This window comes from Periplaneta americana, chromosome 13 (genome assembly GCF_040183065.1).
Source record: "Periplaneta americana isolate PAMFEO1 chromosome 13, P.americana_PAMFEO1_priV1, whole genome shotgun sequence".
In the NCBI taxonomy this organism is placed as follows: Eukaryota; Metazoa; Arthropoda; class Insecta; order Blattodea; family Blattidae; genus Periplaneta; species Periplaneta americana.
Genome location: NC_091129.1, coordinates 109,065,550 through 109,084,919, shown reverse-complemented (window position 1 = coordinate 109,084,919; position 19,370 = coordinate 109,065,550). Strand labels below are relative to the sequence as shown.

The following is a 19,370-nucleotide window of genomic DNA, read 5'->3' as shown; positions in this document are numbered from 1 at the left end:
TCCTTTCAGGAATAATTATGAGAAATTGAGTCTTAAAGTTCCTGACTCATGCTTAGCAACCTTCACCTTCCATAGGAAATGCTGCCCTCTGTGGAGTAACAAATGAGTTATGGACTTTGTTTGTTATGACAATGAATAAATCTTAAGTTTTCTTCATCCGAAATTGTATTACTCCACAAACTGACACTGGTGGACTTGGTCCACTATGATTGTGAGCCCCTCATATCTTGGCTTAGTTGCCTCGTGAGTGATGCCTTATTGGTGTCACTTGTGAGGTTCAAACCTGTCTTCGGATAGTTGACTGAACAACATTAGAGAAACTTATGAGGGATAATTTATCCCTCTGCAGTTTTTAAATAAAATGGACGTCTTCTTGCAAATTAAATAAAAAGATAAACACGTATCGTTATTTACTGCCGCTAGGAAGTCTGAAAATCATACTGGAACGACTAAGGAACGGAATTCTGCTATTCAGACCGAGTTCATGTATGTACGAAGATCGGAGATTGAGATGAAATGGCCAATATCAATGAGATTAAACGCACGAACAGTGACGTTGGATAAATAATGAATGTATATTATTTTATTATATTTCTGTCACGTATTTGGCTGAGAACGTTTTATAGAAATAGTGTAGAATGGCTTCAGTGCCTTATAACAAGACCATCGCTATATTGGCTTCGTTCTTAGTCGGTGTGATTTTTCCATGCATTTACATATGGACATTAAGTGATGCGTCCGCAATTGACGTAATGCGATAATAAATGTTGAGTGAAAACACTCAGGCAGGGGATTAGTTCCCTATTTCACAAGATTTATCTCTTCACTCAGCTTTACGCACACAATTTTGTAATGTTTGGTCCCCAAATTTGTTCGTAATGTTGACAGACACACCTTCTATTTGAGATTAGGCTTGTGTGTAAAAGGCATACGATATTCAGTTTGTTGACACTATTTAAAGCTGACAATAAACACTTTTCTGTGTGAAACTATTTGTATTGTATGAAACGTCGTAACTGTATTATATTATGTATTCATGCAAGTCGCCTCTTTGTCACGAAGAATGGGTCTGTTGTCATTACTTGAAAATAACGAGACGCCGCTTGACGTGTAAAGAAGGGGTAAAGTAAACAGCATCACTTCTGGCACACTGCTCACTTTCATTTAACGATCTTTTGGAGCGCACTTCTTTTGTATTCAAAATATTGATGTTGCTACATCAAAATTGTTTTATATCTCTAATGTTTTGTTTTCATAATGGAGTAAGCCATGAAATTCCCGATAAGAGTGAGAAAACTCATATTTTACGACTTGCTATTGGCATTTGCGTAGACTTACACAGGAACGCATTTTCTCGATTGCAGCGATATTTTACTATTAATTAACTTATTATTCCCAGAACATGAATTTTACCATCAATCGAAAGGTATTGGGAAGAAATTTGAATAAGGAACAAAAAAAAGTTTCCATCCCAGGCAGGATTCGAACCACGAAAGTCTTAGTTACCAGTCTGTCGTGCTCTGGAGTGAACAAGGCTCTGAAATCAGCTACAAGGGTCGGTCCGGTTTTTTTTTTGCCAATACTGTACATTTAGCATCCATGATGTTAGAAGTTATTTAAAATTATAAATTAGGAACTGGCAGAGCAGAAGGAAACAGAAAGCGTTTTAGTACAGAACAACAAATTAAATATAAGCTTGCACCGAATGCTATAGTTCCCAACTTTTTGATAGCGAGACCCACTTTTGGGCGAGGCATTTGTTTGTGACCCTCATTACTTCGAAAAATTCGAATCTTTGTAAAATCGAAATCAATGATAATTTTACTGAAAACTATAGGTTATTGCCCAAAGAACGATCATAATAGAAGTATATGGTGCAACAATGAGACGAAATATTACGTAAACATAATTTATATATACATTTTCTTCTCTATATTGACTGTGGCATAGTCACTTAACCAAAGATGTAAGACCTGCTAATGTAACAGTAATGTTATGTAATACAGAGGTTTTCTCCGCGTACTCTAGTTCCCCCTGTGACATCCCAACAGTTATTTTAATTGGTTTATTTTACGACTCTTTATTAACTGCGATAGATATTTAGCGTCTGAATGATATGAAAGTGATAATGCCAGCAAAATTAGTCCACGGTCCAGAGCCGAAAGTTACCCAGCATTTGCTCTTAATGAGTTGAGGAGAAACCTAGGAAAAACACCGCAAATAGCTAACTTCTCCCAACCAGGATTTGAATCCGGTCTCTCTCACTTCACGGTCAGACATGCTAACCGTTACTCTACAGCGGTGGGTTCCAAAAATTCTCCACCATTATCATGATGATGATGATGATGATCATCATCATCATCATCATCAATCATTCATTCATTGCGTGTATAATGTAGACTCACCGCCTGCAGCGCATTCTGAATAGTCTCTGACGAACTAAGTGGTCTACGTTTCCAGTGAGCTCTATACTAAACTGGAGGCACCACTGCGATGTTCTTTCCTGTCTGAAAGCGTGACTGTTGGTGAGGATATTGCTCTCTCTTTCTAACTAATGTGTTTCAATGAGTCTTTCGTGAGTATGGTATTGCACATGCGCAGTAAGCAATAAAAATACTGATATTGTGTAAGATAGCATTCACTGCAAGAGAGACAAGGACAACACTATGCTAGAAAGAGATAGCAATACACTCAGGCGCTCAGCATTCGCGTCACACTTTTAAAGCATTGAGTTGTGCCTCCAGTTTAGTATAGAGCTCACTGTACGCTTCTCGGTACTAGCGACATCTGTGAGTCGGGGATAATAACGACAAGGGTCGTACCATTGGAGGGGACATAGAAATTTATAGTTGCTTAGAAGCAGTCCTTGGCGATATCCTGGGTGACTGGGCGAATGCTACAATGGTTAACTGACATCGCATACTGTATGTATGTCATCATCCGACAAGAATGAGTCTAATTCCTGTTCTTTCCTTAGTCTTGTTACGAACCTAAACCATCATCAGACATTCACAAGTGACGAAGTTCCCTGAACATGCGGTCAGCTTAGTGCAAGACCACCACGTAATCCAGTACCTGAGTTTGTCAGAGAGAGATTATTAATCGAAGACTAATTGATGTGGAACTTTGCTTACTGCTCAAACGATAGTTTCCAAAGCACTTCGTACCCTTCCCATTGTGTATAAACGTCTGCTGTCTGTACTTTTTTGTGTCTCGTACACAAAAAACAGATCGGCAACAATGCACAGTTGACGGGTCAGCGCTGTGTACTGGAATGCTCATCCACTTTCTTTATTTTGTTTCGCAACAGGACTTGAACTGGAGTCTCAGGTTTGATGTCTATTCTTTGATTCCTCCACTCGTCTGTCACTGTCAACATTCTAGACAGAAAAATCGTCGTCGCTCGTCTTTTCTGGACGTGGCAGGAGTTCACAATTCCAAGCATTCGCCAGTCGCTTCGCTTCGACTCCAGCAACCAGTTTGCTATGCGAGTTTCAAATAAATATAAACTATTTCTTTTTGTTTTATTTCATTTTCAAACAAGGTTTACATTTTAGGTCTGGACTCGTAGAATCTTTTCTTCGTTGCATCTCTCTGTAGAGAATCATGCCTACTATTTCAAAATTTTTCTTTGTTGCCTTTTGTGGAACATGAACGCTAATAATAATAATAATAATAATAATAATAATAATAATAATAATAATAATAATAATAATAATAATAATAATAGTTCAAGGTGGGATAAAGTTAAAAATACAAAAGCAATTCTGGATGTTAAAAATGTCTTAGCAAAGATGGTAGAAGAAAGAATATTAAAATTATTTTGGACAGGTGAAGAGGATGAAAAGTAAGAGAATACCAAAGATGATGCTGGCATGGGAAGTAGAGGGCAACAGAAGACGGGGAAAACCTAAGGAACAGTGGATGGATGGACGAACGGACGGATGGCTTAATGGATGGATGGAGGGAGTCTGAAGAAGTATGGATTATGGATTGACCGAAGAAGACACGAAATATAGGAACTAAACCAAGAAACAGAATTGCTAATGGATTGTAGGAAAACTACTGTAAAGAGTGACAGAGAATTTAAGAAAATCCCAATGATCACTTTAAACGTCTATACTAGAACTGAAGTAATAAAAATCCTATTTTACGGTGAATATAAATCTTAAAATTTCAGTGTAAAAACTTGTTTATTTTTGGTGTTATTTTCTCACAGAGAAACATGAATTCGGTGTTATTTCACATAAAAAAATTATAACTTTTTTATTCTCGTCGTGCAGAATACATTACTGTATATTTCTACAAGTCTACAAGTCTCTATCGTCAGGGAAGGTTCTTTATACATTTTTAACAATACTTGCAATTTTCTATTGGCGCTTACATGTTGTGTAGAGAAAATGTGTGTAGGACATAACAATCTCTCATCCTGTGTGTTAGTAATATAAACTAATAGGCACCACAAAACATACAGGCTATTTATACTTCATATTTAAACATGAAGTTACTCGAAATTCGTTTTTTAATATTAGATTCAAATTTCTGCATTGAAAAAGAATTTGAAAAATTAAACTAAAAAATGTTGTATACTTTAAATTAAAATTTTGTAAAAAATCAAAATTTCTTTTGAAAACATTAATTTCTAATAAATTCGCGCTAAAAAACAAACATTCCGCATAGACACAAAATTTCGCGATATTTCACAAGTTTAAAGTAGACCTGGAAGGACTTGAAACATAAAACTTTCGCTTTTATCAGCTGAAAACCCGTATTTCGCGAATAAGCTTACGTAGTTTGTGAAAACTGAGTATCTCTAAATATGTATTTTCTTTAATATTGTAATTATTGTAGTGTATTCTTTTAATTAATATTCATGTGGCATAACCCATATACCAAATATTTTCATGGCTACTATGTGGAAGAAAAATTGGATGGATGAATAGAAGGGGAAATGGGAGGAGTAACATTTAAAAGGAATGTGAAAACACATCCTATCAAGGGAAATTGGGGCCGAGAGAAAGTGTCTATGTGAGCTACAAGCCTGTTGGCCACTTGTCTCACTCCGATTTTCACCTTTCCGTGGAGGATTATTTGGGGGAATAACGAAAGCACGACAGAACAGCAGCAAGGCAAAAACGCCGAATATGTTAAAAGCTTGGGCATCGAGGTGGAGGGAAAAAGGGGGCACTGCGGTCCTTGTAGGGATCCGAGCCCTTACCCTGTGCGAGCAAAACTAAGACGACGCGGAACGTGGAGGAGGGTGGATATTCTTACCAACGGGTAAAATGAATGCTTATCCCTGGTTTAGAGTGCTTATTCCTGGTTTAGAGATTCGTTGGAGGTGGTCCATGTTTGCCATCCTCATTCCGAGTACAAAGTGATTCAGTTGCTAATGGAAACATCTGTCGTGCTGGATGCCGAACGAGCCAGGAAATCGAGCTCGGCTCCATCAACCAATTCCGAAATTTGCGGATGTAGGCATGAAGGATAGGATCCTTGGTATGTATTTAATAGCCCGGATTGTAGCTTCAAAACATAAAGGCGAGACGGACCTCGTGGAAAACCACTTACACGTCTGTTTCCATGGTACCACGAGTGACAACGTATTATAAGAAAATGAAATAATTCTACTCGCATAGAGCTCCGCTTAAACGTTTGTTTCGTGTTTAATAATAATAATAATAATAATAATAATAATAATAATAATAATAATGCCCGTAATAATGCTTGAAGCGAAATAAGTAAATTAGCGGAAACATCATGTAAAAATTGCAATCCAAAGAAGAGCAAAAGAACTGAATTTTGTTTCATCTCTCAGAAGATATCTAATAAAATGGAAAATTCTCCATGTGTAGGCCTATTTCTAGTTAAGAATATCACGAACCCAGTATTTCCTTCTCTTGTTTTGAATATCTATTCTTTTTTCCGCCTCAACACATAATTGTGCTGAAGCTATTATGCGATCCATTTTAAACTGCAACACGGTTCGATTCGATTTGATTCGATTCCGCTAGTTGTGAGCGGAGGCACACGTTTCCTTTCGATTCGATTCGGTTCGATTACGGTAAGTGAGAACGGGTCTTTAGTCGCTAGCGTCCGTTATCTTGTATCGATCTAAAAATCCTTTCGAAGGAGTTCAGTGCATCTTCTACAGACTGAGTGTCCAGGCTTTACACGCATAACTTAAGACAAGTTTTATTTTTTCTATGAATATATTTGGATGTGAATATAATTCATAATGAGTAATACACTTTGGTATAGTCCCGTCGCTCTAATTTCCGGCAGCCAATCACGTTGCAGGTCGGCTACATTTAAACGCGTGCTTCTTGTGATTCGCTGATGCATTTCCTAAGGCTCGATAAATATTTAATATAATCGCCCGCCATTTTGGCTCTTTCGTTGGGTTCGCAGAAAGCACATGAGGACGTTATTTGCCGCTCAATTATTTGCTCAATTACAGTGCGTTTGATTTATTATCATAGGAGCTACGACGTGATAATGTTTAACGGTGCGGCAAATAGATCCCTCGTCTGGTAGTTCGGCAACGAAAGAACAAAAATGGCGAACGATACTACCTACCTAGACTTTATAGAGCCTTCACTTCCTAAGACGTAAGCAAAGAGGGGGAGTCACGCCGGGAATAACAGCGTCGCGACAGTAGTTGTCACTAACTTATATTTCTTCTGTTTCGTCATTGGTATAAGTTAAAATTCCTATGCATTTGAAGCTATTAATAATTGAATAATGGACATGAAAAAGCTGCAAGTACCAGTATCTTAGAAAATTAGTTTTTCCAAAAAAGAGTATATGTCCCTGGCTCACTTCACTAAGGATAGAGGGTAAATCCCTTTGTAATTTTATTTAGAACCTAGCTTCTCCCAAAGATGTGCAAAAAGTATTAGTTGCATATGAAAGCCCTGTTTTCTAGGGTTTTTTCTTTCGCACTTACAGTCGTTAATGATAAGAGTTTATTGCTCTTCTAACTTGTATAATTGACTTTGTTTTTCTGTATTTTTATTTGCAAGTCTACTTCTTCTGCCTTTTCTTTTAACATTCCATATACAGTATTTCTGAAACTGCTGTTCTAGTTCTTCCCATATATCGATATCATCTGTGTAACCTATTAAAACAATAAATAATAGGCTTATCTCATTTTTGCGTGTTAACCGTAATAAAAGATAAACCTCGTTACGTTAACTCTAGAAGAGAAAGCATTTTCTATACCCATTGAATGCAGTACTGTGTAGGCATAGAAAATGCCGTTGCACTAATACAATGGGGAAACTTGTCACCTATAATCAATTGTTCTGTATACGTACATTTGTCCTTGAAGCTGCGTGTTTCGCCTTACATGTAATGCGAGATAATATGCGAATAGCCTGAACATATGCATGCAATCGAAGAGCTCTTGTTTTGTTTATAAAGAAAACTATGCACGGTAAACATCATTATGACCAATGGTTGCTTCTGAGATGGGCAGTAAACTGCAGGAAGACGTCCACTCTCAACATTCTTGCCTAGATCATGAATGTCTGTTTAATTGGAGCCGTACCGCATTGAAAAGAGATCCGATTGATTTTAATGCAGTCAATGAACTTTGCAGAAGAACGGGCGTTCCAGTGATTGGGTTCAGGGAATGTTCTTGCTACAGATGAACATCAAAAGCCAATCTCATTTAGTACACTTCGTCCATTAGTAATGAAGCCGTTACGTTAACTGGAAAGTCTGTTTTATTTACTTCAGGAAAAGGTTAGCTTCGAATACAATGACTGCTCATCCTTCGTAACTTGATGTGTTGGGATCACTTCCGTAAATATACAGGGTGACCCTCTCGAATTTGCCTCATTTTAATTATGAAATGAAGGTCAAAGACACGGGAAATTTTCATCGTTTTTATTGGAAAGTTGAACTCAAATATTTTCGTCACTCATTTGGATGGTACTGGTGATTATTGTCTGTCGTTGCAGAAATTACACAATATAATAATTAACTCTATAAAGTAAGCCTAGTTTTGACGTAAAATACTTCTTTCCCCGCACCGTTCCGGGTGAAACGAAAAATGACAGAATTGGAAATACCTCGGGCATGAGAGCGTCGAGGTTACGTATAAAATTAGCCGTGCCGCGCGGTCTCTCTCAGTAATATCTCCGCATCGAAAGCACCTATAGACCTGTACGACCACTCGTTTGATTTGTAATCGCGAGTTCTGCAATATTAAAGTGGTAATAGACATGGTAATTGAACTTTGAATGAATCATAGTGACAAATTTGTCGTGAGCTGGGATTAATTTCGGAATGTCGCTTGATTTTCCATCTCAAAATTTGTTTCTAGACTTGAATGTACTTAACGTAAGACAAATTTATTATATTGTATTAATAAAATTCATACATAAAAATCGAAATAATTTTGAATTGTATTCTCATAGTTACGAAACAAAAGGTATGAATTCTTTAAGATTGTTTGAACCAAAATGCAACACTGTTACAGTATTTAATCATAGTAGTAATTTAGGCCCAAGAATATATAACAAATTTATATTTAAATATCCTAATCTTGTCAATTCGAATAGTTCTAGTATTAAATTTAAAAAGTTATGTATGGATTTTATAAAAATTGAAAAATTGTAAATTTAAATTTATATTCTATAATTGCAAATTGTATTGTATAATTATTAATTTCAATTCAGGAATCCGCCCCTGAGCACGAGTTCTAGTCTTTCAGGGGCGAGCTAAAGTTTCTCTGTATATTTTATATTTTATGTTACGATTATTAGCAAAATAATAAAATAAATAAATAAATAAAAATAAATATGAAGAGAAAATAACTATAATGCACGTTCTTAATTAATTACCACTCTTCCCGTGGGTCCATAGGTACACCGAAACAAAAGTAAAACATTCAAACCAACACAACTGTAGTTACATTTCCGAAACTGGGTGACGTATTCCCCGTGCCGGTGTATACCGGATACAGCGTAGATTATTTTATTCCAACTTTAATCGAGGGTCAAAGTGGATGAGTACATATTAATAAAAACGAGACGGGAAATTCTCGGTGCCTACAGACGGTAGAATTATAAATCCGCCACTGGTCACAGCCAAGCTATCTGCTTGCCAATTTCACAGTTTTGATCTTGAGACAGCATACACATATCACAAACACACAGACAGCCCCGTAAGGAGAGCATAAATACTCCTTTCTTTTTCTAGGAATCGATTCTGGATCCTCATGGTGGTTTGTTATACCAGTGTTCAACAACGAAGAAACGAATGTAGAGTCCATTACAACCCTCACCTCACCCATATGCACCTCACAATAGACCCCTTCCGTGTGAAGACATCCAACTGGTTTATCCAAGTTGAGTTAAAATCGGTTAGGCATTATACAGGTCATTTTTCGAACGAACAAAACCAGTTCTTTATATATAAATTATAAACGCATGACCGGTATTCTTTCGGAGGCGGTTACTTGTATTTCAAGCCCCTTTGAAATCCTCTCAGCATCACTAATATAGACATGAAGTCTCGTGTTGAATTTGCTACAACAATTACTGCATATTTTCTTTTCAGACTCAGAATCCCCATGGATTAAAAAAGAAAGCTTCGTACACATTGGAAATCACATCTCGTATCATGTTGAACAAGTACTCATATCTCGGAAGATATTAATTTTAGGACCCATGTTTATTAGACTTTGTTTTCTTGTTTTGATAAATAATAGACTATCACCTATCAAAATATTTATTTTTTAAGTACCCTGTATAACATTTTATAAAAGTAATAGAAAAGCTTCTCAAAATGATGTTGAAATATGGGATATAGAACACAAAGATTTTGGACGTTGGAGAGATGATAAATTCTCTTGGGGTTTGAAACAATATTAGTGAAGGTGGTGGTGGTGGTGGTGGTGGTGGTGACATCGTAGAATCTGTATCACGTTATCTTATTTGGATAAAATTATGCAGAAGCGGATCAGTTTATGAAAGTAGTGTGTATTGAAAAAATTAATTCTTTCAAATCGACTTCATCTGTCATCTGCATTTCATTGTTTGCGATTCATAACAGTTGAGACGCCAATTATAACTTTTTAGATGAACCATCGAAGATAAGGTGGCAGTGCAAAGATGATGCTGACATTGATCTGAAGCTACCTACAGGAAGAAAAGTATAATTGTTATATTTAACGACGCTTTGAATCTACGTAGGCCCGCCCGTTCCACTGTCAGGCATGCTCACCGTTACTCCACATCGGTGGACCTGGCCATTTATGTAATGTAATCTGAGATCAGCTGATGTCAGGCTCTTTCAGTTCCATTCTCCGTAAAGAATGGCTTACATTCTACAATAAAAATCAACATTGTTTAACCCTTGCAAACTCGATACTCGCTCGGTTTTCACAGCGTGGAACAAGCTAGTTTGAAATCTTTTATTTTCTAAATCCGGTTACTTATAGCAGGCTTTTACCCTCTTTTCAACAGTCAACCGATACGTTCGTTCTTAATATTAGCTTTGTAGGCGTAGGTCGCTCAAAAGTGGGAGGGTTGTGAACTAAATTGGTACCCTCGCAAACTACACAAGCCAGGAGGGGACTGTTGAAAAGGTACCTTCCTGTTAAGGGATGACAATAATATGTTTGTTATTTCCAGTGACCGACCCTTCCCCCCAATTCCGGTTCTGGTAAAAGCTGTTAATTCTCTGCCTCCATACAGCTGCACCAATTTCCGTAAGAGCACAATGAGAACTGAAATAAAAGTAGGGAGTGAGCGAAAGAATGCACTTTTGTCCGCTATTATACAACCCGCGTGTAGTGACAGCTCTACGAACACAAACGAGTTTTATTAGGATATTTATCACAATGAAGCTGAAAATTAGTAATTCCAGATCCAGTTATACTAATAGAAAAGGCCAGTCGATATTTATTGTCATTGGAAAGTTTGCCTAGGCTAGCTAAATCATGGCGAATGCTACCCTGAGTACTGTCGAGTTGGTCAAATCATATGTATTATTATTATTATTATTATTATTATTATTATTATTATTATTATTATTATTATTATTAGTATAAACCACGGAAGTTACTGGCCTCAGTCAATCTTACTCATATTTCTAACATATTATTATTATTATTATTATTATTATTATTATTATTATTAGGTGGTGAAAGGATTTTTTCTCGTTGCCAAACTTTCAGAACGGCCCCGAGGTTCACTCAGCCTCCTCTAAAATTGAGTACCGGGTCTTTCCCGGGGGTAAAAGGCGGTCAGAGCGTGGTGCCGACCACACCACCTCATTCTAGTGCCGAGGTCATGGAAAGCATGGGGCTCTACCACCATGCCCCCCCAAGTGCCTTCATGGCATGTAACGGGGATACCTTTACCTTTACCTTTTATTATTATTATTATTATTATTATTATTATTATTATTATTATTATTATTATATTATTATTATTATTATTCTAACATATTATTATTATTATTATTATTATTATTATTATTATTATTATTATAAACCACGGAAGTTGATGACGGAATAATAGACTGGCCTCAGTCAATCTTACTCATATTCTAACATATTATTATTATTATTATTATTATTATTATTATTATTATTATTATTATTATTATAGAACGGGTATTTATCCTTCTTTATGGAAGGAAGCGTCTGTCATTCCGATATTTAGGAATGGCAATAAACATTCTGTTAATAATTACAGACCTATTTCAATACTAAATAACTTTTCAAAAATTTTTGAAAAAATTATTCACAAACATGTTTCGTTTTATGTTAAATCTAAATTAAATCCTGCTCAACATGGCTTTATTAAAAATAAATCTACAACAACGAATTTGGTCAATTATCTCAATCTTATTATGCCTACAGTTGAATCCCAAGGCCAAATTGATGCCATTTATTTTGATTTCAGTAAAGCATTTGATGTTGTTCCTCATCAAATCTTAATAAGTAAATTAGATCAGTTTGGACTTTCCATTACTTATCTTAGCTGGTTTGAAAACTATTTAACCAACAGACAATCTTGTGTTTGGTTGGGAAACTCTCTCTCTGATCCTTTCACTATTCTTTGTGGTGTTCCACAGGGCTCCACCCTAGGTCCGTTATTATTCCTGCTTTTTATCGATGACATTTGTAAGCCCATCTGTTCCCATTATCTTCTCTTTGCCGATGATTTGAAAAATTTAGAAAAATTAACAGTCTTGCTGATTGTCATTTACTTCAAAATGATATACTGTACATGCCATTCAACGTTGGTCTGATAACGGTATGAAAATTAATATTTCTAAAACATGCGTTATCTCTTTCTCTAGGAAGACAACTACATTGAAGTTCAACTATTCGCTATCGAATGCCGCCATAATCAGGAAGGACTGTATAAAGGATCTCGGTATATATCTTGATTCTAAATTGTACTTTCATGACCATGTTGATCACTTATTTAATCATTCACTAAGAATGCTTGGTCTCATTAGGTCTATTACTTATTCCTTTTCCTCTCCTGATACACTACTTACATTACTCGTATATTATGCTTTAGTAAGGTCTAAATTAGAATATGCATCTGTTGCGTGGAACTCTATTACGTCTACTGATTCAGCTAAACTAGAAAATATCCAAAGAAAATTCATTTCTCTTTGTGCGTTCAGATTCGTACCCAACTCCTCTTCTTTAAATTATGAACTGTCTAGTAAATATTTTAACTGTACCAGTCTGTATTTGAGACGTCAGGATATTGATTACACTTTCTTTAATAATGCTATTAATGGTGTAATTGATTGTGATTCTTTTATACATAACACCTACCTTAGAATTCCCGTGAAAGGTTTTCGTGGTCAAAGAATTTTCTTCACTAAATTATTTAAATCCCTTTCTCCAATAGCCAGATGTATTAAAAGTGCCAATTTGCAAGATCTGATTTGATTTTACTTATGCATGATATTCCTTACTTGTTATTTAATATCTTTTATTATTTGTTAGATATTGCCATTTATTTTGTTGCATTTGGTGAATGGTTAATGTTGACTATTATATTGATTGTATTTGATCTCACTGCCATTTTCTGTCATTCATTCTCATAATCATTTGTTCTGTTTTGTTTTGTTTTTTATTTTGTGCTAAACTGTAATTGGCCTTGTGCTGTTGTTTTGCACATTAATATTTGAAATAAATAAATAAATAATAATAATAATAATAATAATAATTATTATTATTATTATTATTATTATTATTATTATTATTATTATTATTTGTTTAGTCAACAAGTCCGAAGTCAAGTCTGAACCGCACAACATGGTACCACTAGGCCAGGAGATAATGGGATAGGGTAGTCAGTTCCTTCCCCTCCCTCCATTGCGTACATCGCCGATTAGCTACAAACACTGCTCCGTCGATTTATTAGAAAGTCAATGTTCACTTACTTAATATAACATTCGGATCAAGTCCCTTGCAATCGGAAGCATCATCTTTTTGGTAGAGCAGTGGTATTCAATCTGTGGTACACGTACCCGCATGAGTACGCGGGATTGTCTCAAGAAGTACGCATCCCACCGATTACGTATGTAAAAATGCTGACATATTTATTTTATTATACTTGTTGATTTATTACATTATATTATAGTTTCTTTTGCAATTTAACTCTTGTTTTTCCTTGCTTGAATGCAATTTCACATAAATCATTACTATTATTATTATTATTATTATTATTATTATTATTATTATTATTATTATTGCATCAATAACTATTGTATAATAGTAATAATAATAATAATAATAATAATAATAATAATAATAATAATTTATTTTAGTACAATATCAATTATAGTCTTTTGTTATTTTTATATAATTGCAATGGAGTTGGGGGTACAAATATATTTTGGGGGTACGCTAGCAAAAAAAAAAACATAAATGCTACTGATATAGAACAAGAAAGCCAAGGAATATGAAGGACAGTAAGAAATCGATCATACGGGAATGGGTATTTATAGTCCCGTCGCTCTAATTTCCGGCAGCCAATCGCGTTGCAGGTCGGCTACATTTAAACTTGTGCGACTTGTGATTCGCTGATTCATTTCTTAAGGCTCGATAAATACTTAATATAATCGCCAGCCATTTTAGCTCTTTTTTTTGGCGTTTGCAGAAAGCACACGAAGACGTTATTTGCCGCTCAATTATTTGCTGAATTACATTGCGTTTGATTTATTATCATAGGAGCTACGACATGATGTTTAACGGTGTGGCAAATAGATTCCTCGTATGGTAGCTCGGCAATGTGAGAACAAAAATGGCGAACGATACTACCTACCTACTACTACTAGTAGACTTTATAGAGCCTTTACTTTCTAAGACGTAAGCAAAGGGGCGGAGTTACGCCGGAAATAACAGCGTCGAAGAGTTAGTAATTCATTATAAAAAGCGAATCTGATACAACGTTAATACAAATTAACTTTATTTCCTAGGAAAAAAATACAGATATCAAGAAAACACAATAATAAATAAATAAATTAAGATATTAATAAATGAATGAGTTAATAAATATAAATAAATAAGTACCGGTGACGAAAGGAAGGAGTGAGTGAGTGAGTGAGTGAGTGAGAGCGAGTAAGTGAAGTTATGAAGGAAAGAATGAATGAATTCATTAAGGAGTGAATGTACTAACGAATTAATAAATGAGGGAATGAAGAATAATATTATTTACTTTGTCAAAAATACTCAGACTTGAAAGTGTTTATGACACGATGCATTACTGGTATGCGGGGACTTGGATTTTCGTCACGACAGACCACGTTGTACAGTTTTCTGGTTTCTTTAGACAAACGCATTCTAGTAAATCGACGGCGCAGTGTATTACACTTATCAGACTTCAGATGCGTACAAACAGCTGTTTTTCCCCTGACACAAACCGTCAATCAGAGGTAGTATTGTAATATATTGGCTATTTAATCACCTTACTAGAATAAAAAGTTTTGTAAATATTATCGAGCATATTCGACACTTGGAACGTTTTATAATCAGATTTTCGACATTACTCGACTGTCTCCACGCAAATTTCAAGATGTTCTTTATAGCAATTCACGACGTACATTTCCAAATGCCTTATAATTTATAACTATTCTATATATTAGCGATTAAATAAACAAATTTGTTAAATATTTCAATATTTATATTAAATCTATTATAATTTTCATAGGCACACGATATCAAGAGCGATTGCTTGCTAAATATTTACGATAAAGAAATTAAGTGAATTATTTTGCATGGTGTGTCCAGAATATAGATATACGAGTAGTCTACTTCTATTTGTACAAGGAATTCAAAGATATGTCTACAGTCCCTTGAAAAGAGGGGTTCACTTTCTGTTCACACGCTTCGTTTCTTGATAATCCTTGGAACTTGTTTCTTATATACAAACTGGTTAAGGAGGAATAGTAAATATGTTATGGAGTGACAGTGAAACTGCCGTTTGAATGTTACGTATAACAAACCTTACAAATGATATGAGGGAACGAGAAATGACTACCGGTACGTATTATTGGCTACGTACAAAGGAATAATACGTGTTGCTCTTCTGAAATCGTCTGAGGGCGGCACTGTTCATAATGAATGTAAAGAAATAAGTAGATGCCTTTAGTTCCCTTGGCTACAAGGTTGTACATATTCTTCCATCATGACGGAGCTCCTGTACATTAATTTAGCCGCCAGGTGACACATCATCTAAATCTCATATTCCCCGAAAAATGGTCCGGCTGCCATGGTCAAGTGCCTTGACTACCAAGGTCCCCAGACTTAACTCATCAATTTTTGTCTTTGGAGATGGATGAAAGCCGAAATGTACAAAAACAAGGGACGAAAATAATTTAGTGAAGAAAATTCTTTGACCACGAAAACCTTTCACGGGAATTCTAAGGTAGGTGTTATGTATAAAAGAATCACAATCGAATTATGAATAGTGCTGGCTTCTTAAAAGAACGACAAAACGACCTCAAAAGAAGCACTTACTGTTGTCAACAGGGTGGAAAAGTGCATTAAATTGTTCAAGTGTATTGATGCCATGTAAATAAACAATAAATATTTTATTTGTCTTTCCTTCTTGGCACTTCTTACACCCCTTATTGTGCGTAACATTCAAATACCTGTATCTCCGTCGCATCAATTGAAAATTGGATACATGTTTGGTATAAACCTTTTACTCTGAATAGCCAATACTACCACACACCCTGAAATCATTAGTATTCCTCCTGAATCACTCCGTGTATACTACTAATAATAGTAGTAATAATAATAATAATAATAATAATAATAATAATAATAATAATAATAAATTGTTCACTGTCCCTGATTTGTCTTCTAATGAGACTTTTGTTTGTTGCAGTTGTTGGCGTTCATGCCGTTGATACATTACAACTGTTCTCGCCACTTGAAATTCTTCCTGTGCTCTCTGTTCGCCCCCCTGTGCACAGAGCATGTGAACGGAGCTATTCCAGCGTGCAGAGGCCTATGCGAGGAAGTGCAGGCCGACTGCCAACCTGTCTTGGAGACCTTCAACTTTCCATGGCCAACAATGCTCAACTGTTCGCGCTTCCCGCTGTCAGAACAGAATGGACTGTGCATGCAGTTTCCAAATGTCAGCGAAGAACCCACCCACACTGGCAGTGAAAGTGGTGGCGTCACGTGGGCGGTGAACCCAGCGCCTGTACACACGCAACAATGTCCGCCAAACTTCGCCCGCGCCCGAGAACCAAGAGCTATAACTTGCAGTCCACGTTGCGGCCGTGACGCGTACTACAGATCAGAAGATAAGCAATTTGCAGAGACGTGGATGATAGGCTGGGCATGGCTGTGCTTCCTCTCGACGCTGTTCACACTGCTCACATTCTGGGTTGAGCCGGCGAGATTCCGGTACCCGGAACGACCCGTCATCTTCCTCGCTCTTTGCTACAACCTCCTGGCCCTGGCGTACATCGTGCGAGGTGCTCTGGGTCCAACAGCCTTCAGCTGCGTGTCTCCATCTGACGGCGGCGTTCCTTACGTCGCAGTCGACGGTCTCGAGAGTGGGCCGTGCACTCTGACATTCCTGGCTCTCTATTACTTCGGGATGGCATCCAGCGTGTGGTGGGTGGTGCTTGCGACCTCCTGGTTCTTGTCAGCAGCCAAGCGGTGGTCCTGTGAGGCTCTGCACGGACTGTCCACGTACTTCCACATAGCTGCGTGGGCAGGCCCGGCCGTCTTGGGAGTGGCTGCACTGGCTTTGCACCGCGTGGCTGGGGACGAGCTCACGGGACTGTGCCAAGTGTCTGAAAACGCAGCTGTGCCGTTTCTGGTAGTACCGCACGCTGTGCTACTTCTGGCGGGCTGCACCCTGGCGGCCCTAGGCGGAGCTGCTCTGATTCAAGTGCGTCGAGCCATGAAGAGCGCTGGCAGAAGCACTGCCAAACTGGAGAGACTCATGACACGCCTGGGCGTGTTTGCAGCGCTGTACGTGCTTCCTGTGCTGGGATCCCTCGCCTGTGTGCTGTACGAAGCGTGGCACAGACCCAGATGGCGCAGTCTGGCCCTTCTTGCAGCTCTAGATTGTCGTATAGAGCCCAGCTGCACACCAGGGCCGTCTTACCAAGCCGCGGGCGTGGAGGTGGCTCTGCTGAGACTCTTCTTGTCGCTTGTTGTTGGTGTGACTTCTGGGATGTGGGTTTGGTCCGGCAAGACGTGCCGTGCCTGGAGCAAACTCTTCACAGCACCTCGCAAACCACGGTTACACACGTTGACCATCTCAAGGCACACATTAGGAACCGGTTCACTTCATGTGTCACGAGTGTGAGGTTCAGTTACGGTTATGTAGCACTAAGTATTTATGGAGACTGCGTCAGTGCAGAATACCCCAAGTATTAACTTGAAGTAAAACTTTCCATTTTGTTTATGTGTGACATTTGATGGCCATTTTTGTATGGTCGCAATGGATATATCTATCAGGAAGTGCATTAATTAAGAGAAGACGATTCGTTTGAACTCTCTGAATGGTTAATTCACGATCTCTTTGAAAATGATAACCTTTACTTGTTTTACGAGTATACACTCGCACCTGGAATTTTAGTTGTTTCTGTGCAGTATTATGTATTATGTAATATTTGCCTGGCTATTGTTTCAGATGGGTTCTAGATTTATTCAAATGTTCTTCGTAGAGAAAAAGATGTTGATCTATTTACGTAGGCTAATACCCAAGAACAGCTCTTTCGAACAAACGTGATTTACAAATTTAAAAGTGTTTGGGGATAATGAACATCTTCTACAAGATTGTATTTTCTATTTTATAAGAGTTTTTTCTTCACTTAAGAATATCTCACAGCCACAAAACACAGCTCGACATAATAAACATGAGAAACTCCATTTCAATAAGCACTTTTACTTACTTGAGGAGTCTGTAAGATAGGGCCTACATTATACTGTATAATGGCAGTTGACTTGGACATAAAACGTCAACATATATGCCTAACTTGGAGTCAGGCCAAAAGAGAAACATTGAAGGAGGAAAGTTCGGTCCGGTGCTGTGGATTGAATTCGGCGTAGCTCAGTGGTCAGAGCGCTTGGTACGTAGAACCATGGACCCGGATTCGATCCCCGGCGCCGGAGTGAATTTTTCTCCTAAATTTTAATTGTTAATTAATATTACAGATATTATTCTGTAGGACAAATTAATAAATCTTTAATATAGCCTGAAATATTGCTAGCGTATCGTAGTAATAGCATTTTATATATCGACGCTCTCAATTTCAGAAGTTAATAAGCGTCAAATTCAAGATTAATAATCGACATGAAATGGCCGACGAATTTTGCATCTATCGGGGACAGGGTTACTTACAGTATGTGTCTTAAATCCACGAGCCACCGGTGTAACTCAAGCGATAGCTCGTCTATCTGCTGATGGCGAATTGCGTTCGGGCGTGGGTTCGATTCCTGCTAGGACTTTTTCCCAATTGTAAAACGAGTGTCAGGTAATTTATGGCGAATCCTCGGTATCATCTCGCCAATACCATTTCGCTGTCATTAATTCCATCGTCACTAAATACCAGCCACCGGCGTGGCTCAGTCAGTTAAGGCGCTTGCCTGCTAGTCTGAAGTTGCGTTCGGGCGCGGATTCGATCCCCGTTTGGGCTGATTACCTGGTTGGATTTTTTCCGAGGTTTTCCCCAACCGTACTGTGAATGCAAGGTAATCTATGGCGAATCCTCGGGTTCATCTCCCAACAAATATCATCTCGCTATCACCAATCTCATCGACGCTAAATAACCTAGTAGTCGATACAGTGTCGTTAAATAACCAATTAAAAAAAGTCACTAAATACCTAGTAGCTGATACAGCAGGGACG

The 19,370-nt window shown here is 37.4% G+C and overlaps 1 protein-coding gene across 1 annotated transcript in view; it reads left to right on the top strand.

Moving 5' to 3' along the window:
- LOC138712224 (frizzled-10-A-like) overlaps positions 1–18,466 on the top strand; it is a 42,926-nt gene extending 24,460 nt beyond the window's left edge. The window contains exon 2 of the mRNA XM_069843774.1: positions 16,383–18,466. Coding sequence (XP_069699875.1) covers positions 16,383–17,825 — 1,443 coding nt within the window. The 3' untranslated portion in view covers positions 17,826–18,466. The remainder of the gene's footprint in view (positions 1–16,382) is intronic.
- Positions 18,467–19,370: the final 904 nt, after the last annotated feature.